At 52.1% G+C, this 14,688-nt stretch overlaps 2 protein-coding genes across 6 annotated transcripts; both read left to right on the top strand.

Moving 5' to 3' along the window:
• The first annotated feature begins 16 nt into the window (after positions 1–16).
• On the top strand, positions 17–1,717 carry TRAPPC1 (trafficking protein particle complex subunit 1). 2 transcript variants are annotated; one of them, XM_032138651.2, is made up of 5 exons: positions 17–121; positions 232–330; positions 486–556; positions 914–1,052; positions 1,330–1,717. In XM_032138651.2, exons 2-5 carry the CDS (start codon positions 232–234, stop codon positions 1,456–1,458), a joined length of 438 nt encoding a protein of 145 aa, XP_031994542.1. In that variant the 5' UTR covers positions 17–121; the 3' UTR covers positions 1,459–1,717. The 2 variants fall into 2 exon arrangements, with proteins under 2 accessions (XP_031994542.1, XP_031994543.1); XM_032138652.2 differs by having other exon boundaries at positions 30–89.
• Positions 1,718–2,206: 489 nt separating this feature from the next.
• On the top strand, positions 2,207–12,936 carry KCNAB3 (potassium voltage-gated channel subfamily A regulatory beta subunit 3). Of its 4 annotated transcripts, XM_032138648.2 has the most exons (14): positions 2,207–2,870; positions 4,239–4,282; positions 4,371–4,408; positions 4,642–4,721; positions 5,984–6,028; positions 6,112–6,156; positions 6,361–6,404; positions 6,897–6,983; positions 7,739–7,824; positions 7,974–8,094; positions 8,177–8,271; positions 8,408–8,528; positions 8,695–8,783; positions 9,060–12,936. In XM_032138648.2, exons 1-14 carry the CDS (start codon positions 2,629–2,631, stop codon positions 9,135–9,137), a joined length of 1,215 nt encoding a protein of 404 aa, XP_031994539.1. In that variant the 5' UTR covers positions 2,207–2,628; the 3' UTR covers positions 9,138–12,936. The 4 variants fall into 4 exon arrangements, with proteins under 4 accessions (XP_031994539.1, XP_031994540.1, XP_031994538.1 ...); XM_032138649.2 differs by lacking the exon at positions 6,897–6,983 and having other exon boundaries at positions 2,235–2,870; positions 9,060–9,285; XM_032138646.2 differs by lacking the exon at positions 8,695–8,783 and having other exon boundaries at positions 2,240–2,870.
• Positions 12,937–14,688: the final 1,752 nt, after the last annotated feature.

The raw sequence follows: 14,688 nt of genomic DNA, 5'->3' as shown, positions 1-14,688 counted from the left end.
AGTCTGACGAGCTGCATTGGAACGGAGTTAAAGCCCCGCCGCGGCCGGGTGAGAACCCCCCAAGGGGCGGAGCTCCGTGGAAACCGGAAGTAAGTCTTGACGGGCACTCGGAGCAGTTCCGGTGAGTCCAGGGGTGGGGTCCCCACCTGGTTGGAAGGCTGTGGGTCCGGGAACCCGAGCCCACGGAGTGGGGGCGGTCCCGGAGCGAGGCTCACACTCCCTGCCCTGCAGATGACTGTCCACAACCTGTACCTGTTTGACCGGAATGGAGTGTGTCTGCACTACAGCGAATGGCACCGCAAGAAGCAAGCAGGGATTCCCAAGGAGGAGGTGACGAGAGGGCCCTGTGCAGCCCAGGCGACCTCTCATCTCCAAACACCTATAGTCCCCCAACCCAGCCCCTCCTCTCCAAACCCCAGCTCGTTCCCACCCCCCACCCCGTCTCCCGCATCAACCGAGAGCTAACTCTGCCCCTCTCCCTCCAGGAGTATAAGCTGATGTACGGAATGCTGTTCTCTATCCGCTCGTTTGTCAGCAAGATGTCCCCGCTAGACATGTACGCCGAGTCAGAAAAGATGTGGGGAGGAGGGCTAGCAATTTGGGAATTTGGGGATGGGGGACATTTTCTGAAGTGGAAGGAGCATTGGCCTCCAGAGGGGGAAAGGGTACTTAAGAGAGGCTGAGTCCAGAGCGAGAGTGCTGGAGCTGGCAGGAGTGGGGGTGGGGAGGGTCTGAAAGTAGAGAGGTTGGTGGGGGCTAAATTGAGGGGTGACGATGGGCGATGTCTTTACTCAACCAGGCTTCTACAAAGGATATGTTTAGATAAAGAGGGAGTCGACCTTTGAGGGGATCAAAAGTATCTCTTTGGGAGAGATTCTGCTCCCATTCTTTAACACCCTCCTCATCTCTGCAGGAAGGATGGCTTCCTGGCCTTCCAAACTAGCCGTTACAAACTCCATTACTACGAGACGCCCACTGGGATCAAAGTTGTCATGAATACTGACTTGGGCGTGGGATCCATCCGAGATGTGCTGCACCACATCTACAGTGCGGTCAGTGCCAGCTCCGGCGACTCATCCCCCAGAGCTCTTCAGATCCCCAGGACTCCCTCATCTCCCCTGCCCTAATCCTACTATATGTTTGCTGAACTCAAGAGTTTTCTCAGGGGCCCTTAGGTTCTTTAACTCCCACCACAACTTTCTCCTCAGAGAGGGCTTGCCTTCCAGCCCTTGTTCCTTGTGCATTCACACACCCCTGAGGTTATACGAGGTTTGGGGCTAAAAACCAGAAGTATCCAAAGCCTGGCTCTAACATCTTCCCTTTCCATAGCTGTATGTGGAGCTGGTGGTGAAGAATCCCCTGTGCCCACTGGGCCAAACTGTGCAAAGTGAGCTCTTTCGCTCCCGACTGGACTCCTATGTTCGCTCTCTGCCCTTCTTCTCTGCCCGGGCTGGCTGAAGCAACCTACCTCAAGTCTCGGAGAATTCATGTCTGCCTGGGGCCCTTCCGAACCTGTGCCAACTAAGGGCCCCCACCGTAAGCCCCCGCACCCCTACCCTCTGCCCAGAGCGACAGCCTAAAGGCCTGCCCTGATGCTGTCCTCCTACCAGAATGAAGCCCACAGAGTCCCTCCACCTCCACACCAGGCCCTCTCTCCAGTTTTATCCCCTGCCTAATGCTGCGAGAAGCACAGAATAAACTTTTTGTCACTCTCCTGCCTGAGCGTGTTGGTTTGAGGGCCCTCTCAGTCCTGCCCCACGCATGAAGGCGGAAAGTAGGGCAGCCACACTCCCTTGAGGGCCACGAAGTGGCTTTGCGGATGGGTTTCTCAACCGTGGGAATATCGATGCTTTGAGCTGGATAATTCTTTATTGTGGGGAACGTCCTGTGCTTTGTAGGATTTTAGCAGCATCCCTGGCCACCATCCACTAGATGCTGATAGCACAGGCGTGAAATCAAAAATAGCTCCAAACCTTGCCAAAAGTTCCCTGGGAGACACGGTCTCTCCCGATTGAGAATCACTGGGCCGGGGGAAGTCTGACAGCCCTTGGGTCCCAGAGGGTGCAGGAGCCATCCTCCCCGATTCCGCTCAGAAAATATTCAAGCTGCAGAGCCTTCGGCAGGCGGGGCTTATGCTGATGAGCGGCAGGTTTGATGAGGAGGAGGGCGGCTCTATGCAGACGAGGAGGCGGTGCCTGCATGCTAATGAGCTGGGCCCGCTGCCGAAGCTGCTGGGAGCCCAGCGGGTCCCGCAGCGGTTCGCGCTGAAGTGGCATCTCTCTCCCGCCCCGCTTCCCCCTGGGTCCTTATCCTCCGAGACCTTTACCTCATCCGAGACCTTTACCCTCATCCATTTCCCCCTCCTACTCCTTGCACCTGTGTCCCCTGTAACTAAATATCTCCACTCCTGGCGCCCCCCGCGTTTCTTCCCTCCCGCCGCAAGCCTCGCGACCTCCAGCAGCCCGCCCCCGCGGGCCCGATCCTGCCCGGCGGCTCCCGCCACAGCCTCCTCAGCCTTCCCGCTCTGCCGGGGTTCGCCCCACTACGCCCCCGGTCGTCCGCCCTCGGGCTTCCCTGCTCCCCCCTCCCGTCCCCTCGGAGCCCCCTCCCCCGCCCCGGCCAGCTGGCATGCAGGTGTCTATCGCGTGTACCGAGCAGAACCTTCGCAGCCGGAGCAGTGAGGACCGTCTCTGTGGACCCCGGCCGGGCCCCGGGGGCGGTAATGGCGGGCCGGCCGGCGGGGGGCACGGGAATCCTCCGGGGGGTGGAGGGTCTGGCCCCAAGGCCCGAGCTGCACTGGTTCCCCGACCCCCAGCGCCCGCTGGGGCCCTCCGAGAGAGCACCGGCCGAGGCACTGGCATGAAATACAGGTATGGGGGTGGCCGGGCAGCCCACTCCTTCCGCTTTCCTTTCGGGACCCCTGAGGCTTCTTGAGATGGCCGCCAAGACCCCTTCAAACTTCACTAAGTAGGTCCCCCTTCTTCCCATCTCTTCTTCCTGTCTCTGGCACTCCCTCACTTTGTCCCTCTCTTGGTTTCTGTCGATACCCCTGACTACGAGAGAATCAAGTTTACCAAGGTTGACTGGGTCCTGTCAGACCCAGGGGATGCCCCTGAGCTTCCCTCCTTACCACTGGGAAGGTCAGGGATGCACGCATCTCCACGCTACACGGATCTCCAGGCTATGCCTCCTCCAGTGGAATGTCCTTGGGTCCGTGTCCTGGGGAGTGGAGGGAGGGAATCGGCTTCTCACTCTGGCCTGCTCGGGGTGCCTGACCCAGATACTGCCCCTGCCTGCCCCAAAGGCTAGGTCTCCTGCGACCTTTCTTGGGCGCAAGGGGAGTGGGGCCTGTGGGAAGGATGGACCACATTTTTCATCTCCATGCTGAGGGACAGGGTCTGGGTAGACTGAAATGTAACTGACTTTATCTCAGAGGACTGCCAGACCAGAGGCTCAGAACTTGAAGTAGGGGGTAGAGGAGGGGCTCCTGCTTGGGAGTGAGCTCAGGTCACTGATCTGACCTGCTTTTTCACCTGAGGAATCTGATCTCCTCTATATGGTGGCCCAGATTGGAAAGCTGAGCTGGCACCTGGGTTGGGGGCTTTGGGAGGATGAGGGGGCTCACTGGTTCAGAGACAGTCTTCACAAGTCAATAGGAACAGAGGGAGTGGAGAGGGAGAACTAGGCTTTTCTGTCTTACTCTCCCCCCTTCCCCCAGGTCCTCAATCTGCCTTTCCTCCAGGCCCATCTGCCTAGCCTAGCCAGGGACCCCTGCCTGTCTGAATGCCTGAACTTGACTTGGTTTACCTCTTCCAACCTGGCATCTACCATTTGGCACAGCACTCTGTCTGAGGGCCTGGTCTCACAAACTCACCACAATCAAACAAAATTCCTCCCAGCCCCTCACTGCACATAACCCACAGATGACTCAAAACAGACAAGACCTCAGAAGAAGGACAAACTAGACTGCACATCTTCAACGTGATAAGACAGAATGGAGACTCTGGACAGTGGCTCCAGAGGAGCAGTCACATATGGTTCACTTGTCCTTTTGAGAAAATTCCTAGGACCTCTGCTCTGGAGATAGCACTTGCCCAATCTTATAGGCCCACTGGGTCTAGTTTCTTTGGACTGAGACACCTGAGGGCTTCTCAGTCTGGAAGGAGAGGAGCTGGGGGCTGATAGTCTAAGTCCATAATGGAAGCTCCACCCCTTCCCGCTGCTTCTGTATCTTGCAGGAACCTAGGGAAGTCTGGTCTTCGGGTATCCTGTCTTGGCCTAGGTGAGTCAGAATAGGGATTAAGGAAAGGGGGGCATTCTTTCATGGTCTGTCCCCTGCAGTGCTCATGTGCCTGGTTTCTCTCTTGCAGGTACCTGGGTCACATTTGGTTCTCAGATCTCAGATGAGGTATAAGTTATCGGACCTAGAATCAGGGTGGTGGGGGTGAGGGAACCTGAAAAAAGGGAAGGGAACCTGGATAGGGGTTTGGACAACAAGCACAGGGAATGAGGGATCTGAGGCTGGAGGATGGGGAGAGGGGAGAGACTAGAGAACCCAGGGCTGAGATGTGATGGGTTAGAGTACAGTGAGGGAGGTAACAGAGAAGCAGTAGTTGATCTTTACCTCTTTCACCTCCCTAGACAGCAGAGGATGTGCTGACTGTAGCCTATGAGCATGGTGTAAACCTGTTTGACACCGCCGAAGTGTACGCAGCAGGAAAGTAAGGACTGGGGTGAAAGAGCTAAGCTCCATTTGGAAGGCTGAGAGGACCCCAGGGATTATCTTCCCGTGTTCCCTCTAAAGAACCCTGGGACTTCTGAGAACATGAAGTTCCAACCTTTTGGCGGAGGGACCTGAAAGCATTGTAGGAGCTACAGTCCCAACATTAGTCCCTCTCTGGCTTAGAAGTCAGTGGGCATACTGTGCAGTTACATTAAATAAAGCCAACAAATATATCTGAAGCATTAGTTATGTGCAACTACATGAGGATTACAAAGATCAATTTTCAAACACATCATGCCGCATCACACATTGATGGATTCACGCTAGGAGCAGGGAAAACCTAGGATGACCTACCCTGCCTCTTCCCCATCTAGCAAACACTTCTGCTCATCTTCAAGACTTGACCCAAGTGTCCGCTCCTTCAAGAACTTTGCCCAACTCCCCAGAGTTGGTCACCCCTCCCCCACCATGAGCTCCTAAAGCACTGTGGACTGCCTTCTGACACGCAATTCGTGGTTTATGCAGCTATATTAGCTGCTCACGTCAGAGGCCTCCTTCCATGGAACTTGTCTTGCTCTTCCCCAAGTACCCACACAGAGCCTAGCACAGAGCATGTGCTGCCTCTGGGAAGAATCAACATGTCTGCAAAAGTGCATACAGTCTAAGTGGTTAAAGGAACAAAAAAGGGCAATAGGAAAGATTAAACAACGGTAAAATATTTCAGTAGCAGTACACCATGACAACTTAAGACTTGTCACAAGTGAGCTCATAATTTTATGCTAAATTATGTAGCCAATTCTATGGAAGCTGACAAGAAGCCTGGACCACAGATTGTGGCACTCAGAGAACACATTATGGGTGAGGCAGAATTTGGGCTGAGCTTTAGAGGACGGGTGGGATTTTGCAGAGGCTCAAAGAAGGGGGAGGGCAACCCAGATAGTTGAAGCCAGACAATGCAGTGTCCTTCCTGGCTCCGCCATAGTTGGCCCCTCTCACCTCATCCTATTTTATCTTTTTGGCACCCACAGCAGGGCTTGGTACATAGCTAATGCACAACAGATATTTGTTGAATACGTGATGAAAACTATACAACTACACCCCTAGTTTCAACAGACCTCTTATTTTGTCCAGGATGGGGCTGTGAGCTGAAATGGACTCCTGGTTTATATCCTACTTTGCAAGAGAGGAAAAGGTGGGGAGGAGAGGAAGGAATTGATCGGCCTGGGAGGGATCAGTGGGTCTGCCTTATGTTTCTTTTAGGGCTGAAAGAACCCTAGGCAACATCCTCAAGAGCAAAGGTTGGAGGTGAGACTGTTTTGGGGGGTTGCTGGGGACGTGATCACCCAAAAACCCTTTTCTTACTACTTCTCCCATTTCTATTCTTCCAGGAGATCAAGCTATGTCATCACTACCAAGATTTTTTGGGGAGGACAGTAAGTGGCTGTCCCACTGTGATTGTGGAGAAGGCCTGCAAAGAATGTGTGAAGGTGTATGGGGTGGGGGTGGGGACAGCTATCCTGCACCAGGTCCGCACCGTGCCTGTGAAGTCTCATGCAATCCCATTTCCTTATGGCTCCAAGCCAGCCCTGGTCCCCTATCTTTGTCACATCTCATCTTTGACTTACCTTTTCCTACAGGGCAGAAACCGAGCGAGGTTTAAGCCGAAAGCACATCATTGAGGGTGAGAGTTAGGGGCTGGGAACCCAAAGTGAGGGGATATGGAAGCCAGAGGAGTAGGGAACATTCTCTGAACTTCTGGAGGCTTTGAATAGGGATTTAGGTGGCCATGGCAAGGGGGCAAGGTCTGAATTCTTTTTTTTTTTTTTGAGACGGAGTTTCGCTCTTGTTGTCCAGGCTGGAGTGTAATGGCTCGATCTCAGCTCACTGCAACCTCCTCCTCCCGGGTTCAAGGGATTCTCCTACCTCAGAGTCTTGAGCGACTGGGATTACAGGCGCACGCCACCACGCCTGGCTAATTTTTTGTATTTTTAGTAGAAACGGGGTTTCACCACATTAGCCAGGCTGGTCTCAAACTCCTGACCTCAGGTGATCCGCCCACCTCGGCCTCCCAAAGTGCTGGGATTACAGGTGTGAGCCACCACGCCTGGTGGCCTGAATTTCTTAGTACACTGAAGCTGAGGTGCTTATCTTCTTCTCCCTACCCCACCTCCAGGCTTGCGAGGATCCCTGGAACGCCTCCAGCTGGGATACGTGGACATTGTCTTTGCCAATCGCTCAGACCCCAACTGTCCTATGGAGGGTAAAAGCAGCACCCCCAAACCTTACAGTCCTTCAAAACTGAGCACTTCCTCACTGGGTGCGGTGGCTCATTCCTGTAATCCCAGGACGTTGGGAGGCCAAGGCAGGAGGATCACTCAGGGCCTGGAGTTCGAGAACAGCCTGGGCAACATAGCAAGACCCTGTCTCTACAAAAAATGTTTTAAAGGCCGGGCGCGGTGGCTCACACCTGTAATCCCAGCTCTCGGGGAGGCAAGAGGCAGGAGGACAGCTTGAGCCCAGGAGTTCGAGACCTGCCTGGGCAACATAGAGAGACCCCATTCTCCACCAAAAGGAAAAAAAAAAAAAGACAAAAAAAAGTTTTAAAATTAGCTGGCTGTGGTGGTGTGTGCCTTGTACTCCCGGCTATTCAGGAGGCTGAGGCAGAGGATCATTCAAGCCCAGGAGTTTGAGGCCACAGTGAGCTCTGACTGCACCACTGCACTACATCCTGAGTGACAGAGCGAGGCCCTGTCTCAAAAAATCTAAAATACAAAAACTGAGCACTTCCTCAAACCCTCAGCAGGAAGCCAGCCCCTGCTCAGAAGGCCTCCCAAACTCCACAGTGGAGGCTGAGACTCCAGGATGTGGACAGGAAGGGAGGCAAAGAATAGATATTAACTTTCATGACTCCATAGAGTTGCCCGGGGCCTTGGTGGGGCAGGTGGAGGTCTGCAAATCTGGAGTCTTAGATTCCAGGGGTCTGACAGTAAGGCTTTCCCTCTCCTGTGTACCTAGAGATTGTGCGAGCCATGACCTATGTCATCAACCAGGGCCTGGCCCTATACTGGGGGACATCCCGATGGGGGGCTGCAGAAATCATGGTGAGTGTGTGACTCCACGTTGCCCCTGTCCCACAACTGGTTCCCACTTTTCACGTGGTTACTCCAAAGCCCACTGCCCTGGGGGAGAAGGCAGAGAAGAAAACGCAAGTAGTGCTCTGACCACTTTCTTTTCCCCAACCCCCACCCAGGAGGCCTACTCCATGGCCAGACAGTTCAATCTGATTCCTCCAGTGTGTGAACAAGCAGAGCACCATCTGTTTCAGAGGGAGAAGGTGGAGATGCAGCTGCCAGAGCTCTACCACAAGATTGGTTTGCAGCCCTCATCCCTGCCTTTACCTTAGCCTCATCCATGGCTAGGTCCTTTTCCTGACACCCAGTGTTCTTCCCTTAGGAGTTGGATCAGTCACTTGGTACCCTCTAGCCTGTGGTCTCATTACTAGCAAGTATGATGGGCGAGTTCCAGATACCTGCAGGGCCTCCATCAAGGTGAGATCTGGGGGCTCTCGATGGCAGGACTGGGCTACGTGGGCTGCTTTGGGGGGAGTTGCGGGGGGCTGCTGTGCGAGTGTGGTGGTGGTGGTTGTGATGGCGGGGTCTTCTGCTGATTCTTCTTGACCTCCAGGGCTACCAGTGGCTCAAGGACAAAGTGCAGAGTGAAGATGGCAAGAAGCAACAAGCCAAAGTCATGGACCTTCTGCCTGTCGCTCACCAGCTGGGCTGCACCGTGGCCCAGCTTGCTATTGGTGAGACATTGCACCCTGCAGGGGCCCTGTCTCCTCCTGACATGCTCCCAAGCCCATCCTAAAACTGGTTTGTCCCTAAGGAGGACCCTCGTCTTCAGAGACACTTCTGAAATCTATGTGGTCACTGTTCCCCATCAGTTCTCTTTTTTTCCTCCTCTGGCCCCAGCGTGGTGTCTCCGCAGTGAGGGTGTCAGCTCTGTCTTGCTGGGGGTGTCGAGTGCGGAGCAGTTGATAGAACACCTGGGCGCGCTACAGGTGAGCCGGAGACTCAGAGGCAGAGCCTATCTGTCCCCCTCCCCAGGAGTCAAAGCCACGCTATCCAACCCAGGATGGCTCCATAAGGTCACCCACTACAAAGTCCTCACTTTGCAGGTCAGAGGTCCCAGGGCCGGAAAGCGAGGCACCGGCACAGCTGCAGCTCTTGTCTTGCCACTTGACCCCACTGTGGTGCTTCCCCGGGTACTGGAACCCCATGCCCTTTCTCAGTGACCCAGCATGGGCTGCCGTCGCCACCATCCCACTGTCCTCCAGGTGCTGAGCCAGCTGACCCCGCAGACGGTGATGGAAATAGACGGGCTCCTGGGAAACAAGCCGCATTCCAAGAAGTAGTCTGTCGTGGGCGCAGGGACCCAACCCGGTATCGCTGCACCCGCCCGACACCCGCTCGGCGCGGCCGCCTCTCCTGCTCCGGATCCCTCCACGCAGCGGCCGGAGCCAGACTAGCCCCGCCCGCCAACGAGTCCCGGCTTCGAGTAGTGATACGCATGAACAAAGCCATATCCTTTTGCAGTGGGGTCGAGAGAGAAAGTAGTACGCCCGCTCCCTGCTGCGTCTTTCTAGGCCCTTCTTGCAAATCCCGGGCATGAGCTACTTGCCGCCGGCTCTCTGCCACTTGGTCTCGCCCCCTACTCTCCTCCCCTTATTCCTGAGGCCCAGAAAAGAAAACAAAAACAAAAACCCAGCGCATACAAGAAACATGCACAGTACCTCAAAAGGGGCCCTTGAAATGTCATCAAAGGGTAATAACCTAGTGAGTGAGTTGTGATGTCATCTGGAACATAGGAAATGGGGCTCTTAGGGTATTCGGTACGAAGGAAGCCAGGCTGGTCCTGGCAGGAAGTAAATGATAATCTTTGGGAAAGCAGGACCCTGCCTCCCAGCCCAGAGGTGGAGGAGGGCGGTCAGGGTGGGGCCTACAGTGGCACAGCACTGACAAAGGTAGAGGGAAATTTAATAGCACATCTACACTGCAGTCTGGTGAAAGTGGCCGGGGTGGCCCTTGGAAAACAATTGGGCTGTTCTTGGCAGGAATTAGTGACAGCCTTTCCGTCACGGGCAGGGACAAGGGGCTGACATAAAACGTCTGGGTATAGACTTTTGAGCCTTGAGCAGGGCCTCCTACCTGGCAGTGGGGAACTGCAGTATTCCTCCTGGCAATAACCCTAAAGCAATAATGATGGCCCCTCCTCTGTAAGACTTCCCAGGGAACTGTAAATAAACCTCAGCTTGATCCTCACAGTGTCTAAAGTTGCAGGGGCTTGGGAGGTTAGGGTCTTAGGGTCACAGTCTCACCTGTCTGGTCCTCTCGCCCCCTAACATTAGAAATCTCCTAGCATTAGCTTTCTCTCCATTGCTCATTCACCTTGGTGACCCAGGCATCGGGCTCCTAGTCACTGTTCTCATCAAGGACCAAGACACCAGATACCCCAGGCCCCAGTTTTCTTCCTTCAGCTACCACATTCCTTAGAACCCAGAAATCTGGCTTCTTAATTTTGTTCCTCTTCCTATGAAAGACTTAGCTATCTGCCCTTATTTGTTTGTATTTAAAGTAATATTAGCCATACTTGTTTCTTGTACTTCTCATTTCTCTCTCGCTGGATACCCACACATATGCCAAGGAACTTGTGGCTGAGTGGGAGATGCTGTTCTGAGGTTGAGGCTTTGTGATTTGGTGGAGAGGTAAAGTGAAGAATGGTCTGAGGTTGAGGGAATACAGAGAGAAGGAAAGATGTTATCATTTTACTGGGACAGAATTGGGTGGACAGTTATAACCTTAAAGATCACAAGTTAGAGGAGGATGAGCTCTGCCTTCCTTAAATGCAACCTGCCTATCTCCCTTCTACCCATCCTCATCCTGCCTTGATCCAAAAGCTGGGCGAGCAGAGTAAAACTAATTTCCAAAAGAGAAAAGTCAGCAGTATGCCATTTACTGGATTAGCAGCCAACTGCATCAACTAATTAATACTTACATCCACCCCATCATCTCCCACTCATTTTGCAATACTGTGGAGGAAACAAGGAAGTAAAATATATGACTAAACTATGATTAGTTATTCTGTAACATATGAGAATTTATCAATCCCAAATAGGATTCTCCTTAAATAGTTATCTTAGAGGGTTATGCACTTATTTTAATGAACACTGTCCCATTGCTCAAAATATTAAAAACAAACAAACAAACACCACTCCTCCTAGAGTTACCTTCAGAGACAGTTTGGAAACACCTTGATTTAAAAAAAAAAAACCTTCCTTTATTGTCACACCTCCTTCGTATATAGACATTTGCCATATTTATCACCCACCTCATTCATTAATTTAGCAAGTATTTGTCTATTGAGTCCTATTATGGTGTGGCACAGGGATACAAGGGTGAACAAAACCAGACTCAGAACCTTCACGTATCTTGCTGAGGAGACAATCACAGAACCACCAAATAAATACAAACTTCTTGTCCAAAGTCCAGAGGAAAGCACATGGTATTACTGAGTCTGTAGTGGTTATCTGACATGGCGAGGTTACGCTGAGAGCTGAAGGATGAATAGGTGTTGATAAGGGTTAAGCAAGAGGGTTAAGAGCATATGCTAAGGCGTGTGGCAGAAAAGAACATACAAGCCAAAAGTACCCAAAGCCAGAGTGTCTAGAGAGGAACGGAACAGAAAGTGAGACATGAGTAATGGCTGGGTGCGGTGGCTCACGCCTGTAATTCCAGTACTTTGGGAGGCTGAGGCTGGTGGATCACTTGAGGTCAGGAGTTTGAGACCAGCCTGGCCAACATGGCGAAAAACCTATCTCTACGAAAAAAAAAAAAAAATTAGCCGGGCATGGTGACACCCACCTGTAGTCCCAGCTACTCGGAAGGCTGAGGCAGGAGAATCACTTGAGCCCAGGAGGCAGAGGTTGCAGTGAGCTGAGATTGCGCCACTGCACTCCAGCCTGATGGCCAGAGCAAGCTCCTGTCTCAAAAAATATTATATTTATCATACTGGAGAAAAAAACAGTAGGAAGCCCTCTATATTAGTTATCTATTGATACACAAAAAATCACCACCCAAGTTAATAGCCTGAGATAACTTTTTATTTATTTTTATTTTATTTGAGATGGAGTCTCGCTCTGTTACTCACGCTGAAGTACAGTTGCGTGATCTCAGCTCATTGCAACCTCCACCTCCCAGGTTCAAGCGATTCTCCTGCCTCACCCTCCTGAGTAGGTGGAACTACAGGCCAGTGCCACCATGCCCAGCTAATTTTTTGTATTTTTAGTAGAGACAGGGTTTCACCATCTTGGCCAGGCTGGTCTTGAACTCCTGATCTGGTGATCCACCCGCCTCGGCCTCCCAAAGTGCTGGGATTACAGGCATGAGCCACCACACACAGCCACTATTTATTTATTTATTTATTTATTTATTTAGAGATGGAGTCTCGCTCTGTTGCCAGACTAGAGTGTAGTGGCGCGATCTTGGCCTACTGCAACCTCCGACTCCCTAGTTCAAGCGATTCTCCTGCCTCAGCCTCCCCAGTAGCTGGGATTACAGATACGTGCCACCACGCCCAGCTAATTTTTGTATTTTTAGTAGAGACGGGATTTCACCTTGTTGTCCAGGAGGGTCTTGATCTTCTGATCTCGTGATCCGCCCGCCTCGGCCTCCCAAAGTGCTGGGATTACAGGCGTGAGCCACCGCGCCCAGCCACTTTTTGTTTATTTTTAAGAGGCGGGGGTCTCGCTCTGTCACCCAGGCTGGAGTGCACTGACATGCTCACAGCTCAGTGCAGCTTCGAAGTCCTGAGGCTCAAGTGATCCTTCCACCTCAGCCTACTGAGTAGCTGGGACAATGTGCACCACTGAGCCTGGCTTTTTTCTCTTCTTTTTTTTTTTTTGTAATGACGGGGTCTCACCACAATTCCCAGACTGATCTCAAATTCCCAAGCTCAAGTTATCCTTCCATCTTGGCTTCCCAAAGTGCTAGGATTACAGGTGTGAGCCACCGCACTCAGTAGAAATAACTTTTAAAAACTTCTTTTTCACGATTCTGTGGGCTGGCTGGGAGTTCCTTTGCTGTTTTCACCTAGGCTCACTCACGTGGCTGCACTCAAATGGCAGGTCAGCTGAGCAGGAAAATGCCAAATGGCCTCACCAGCATGTCTGGTTGTTGGCTGGCGCTCCTCCGTGTGACCTCATCCTCACATGGTGGTCTCAGGGATTGTTCCAAGGGGACAAAGGCAGAAGCTACATGGCCTCTGAAGGACTAGGTTCCAGAACTCACACATCACTTCTGCCACATCTATTGGTCAAAGCTAGTTACAAGACCAGCCCAGATTCAAGGGATAGAGAAAGAGACCCCCATTCTTGATGTGAGATGCAGCGAAGTCACATTGCAAAGGAATGTGGGGCCACCATTAATCTACCACCACATTAAAAGGTTTTTGTTTTTTTTTTTGAGATAGAGTCTCACCCTGTCTCCCAGGCTGGAGTACACTGGCGCGATCTCAGCTCACTGCAACCTTTGCCTCCTGAGTTCAAGCGATTCTCCCACCTCAGCCTCCTGAGTAGCTGGGACTACAGGTGCACGCCACGAGGCCCGGCTAATCTTTTGTATTTTAGTAGAGACAGGGTTTCCCTGTGTTGCCCAGGCTGGTCGTGAACTCCTAAGCTCAGGCAATCTGCCCGTCTCGGCCTCCCAAAGTGCTGGGATTACAGGCATGAGCCACCGCACTCAGCCCATCATGTCTTTTTTTAAGACCAAGAAGTTTTGAATTGTGACAGCATCACTGTAATAAGTAGACAGCTTCTCCCATGATCACAGACAGTACCATTCAAAAGTTCTGAAATGTTTGCTTAAAAATAATGGTATACTTCCTCAAAAGAGATTACCTTCTAGGTTTTAACAATTTAGGTTAAAAAACCAGCTCTGCATTGCCTGTGATAGCTGGTAAATGCCATGGGTGTGGAGAAGCTCATCTTGCACATATTGGTCAAGAGGGATGCGTGCTGAAAATGTTGGCTACTGGCTGGGTGTGGTGGCTCATGCCTGTAAATCCCAGCACTTTGGGAGGCCGAGAAAGGCGGATCACCAGGTCAGGAGATGGAGACCATCCTGGCTAACACAGTGAAACCCCGTCTCTACTAAAAATACAAAAAATTAGCTGGGCGTGGTGGTGGGTGCCTGTAGTCCCAGCTACTTGGGAGGCTGAGGCAGGAGAATGGCATGAACCCGGGAGGCGGAGCTTGCAGTGAGCCGAGATGGTGCCACTGCACTCCAGCCTGGGTGACAGAGCGAGACTCTGTCTCAAAAAAAAAAAAAAAGAGAGAAAGAAAATGTTGGGTACTCAGAAGTTAAGGTGAATTCAGTATAGGCTGGGGGCACAAGATAAGAGTAGTAGCTAATATAGTACTTACCTGGTGTTTTATTGTGTACTGGACACCATTTGAAGCACCTTACACATATAAGTTCGTTCAGTCCTCATTATTATTATTTTTAAAACTAGGAAACCAAGGCCCAAAGAAATTAAGTAACTTGCTCAAAGTGTCACAACTAGTAAGAGGTGGAAGCTAGGATCTGAACTCAAGCCAGCTGGCTCTAGACTGTGTTCTCACCCTCCACAACAGAACCTGGGCTGCAGGTCCAGGAGAGGAGGGTGAGGAGGCAGCTGTGTGTGGGTGTGGCACCATGAGGGGAATGTGGGTTGTGAGTACCATGTCCTGTTTACCAGTGGGAGAAGTCAGACCCCTGAGTCAGAACTTATGCTGGGGAGCTTTGCTGGGACCATCACGATGTGTGGGTGTCCAGGCCTCCGGAAGGAAAGGATTCCCAGCATTCCTAAAGCCATGATCCTGGAATCTAGGTCCCTCCTTAGGCTGAGATATCAGCTGAGAGTTAAGTAGT

The sequence above is a fragment of the Hylobates moloch genome, unplaced genomic scaffold (assembly GCF_009828535.3).
Source record: "Hylobates moloch isolate HMO894 unplaced genomic scaffold, HMol_V3 SCAFFOLD_19, whole genome shotgun sequence".
Lineage (NCBI taxonomy): Eukaryota > Metazoa > Chordata > Mammalia > Primates > Hylobatidae > Hylobates > Hylobates moloch.
Note: the sequence above shows the minus strand (reverse complement) of the source record. Positions and strands in the feature narration are given on the sequence as shown.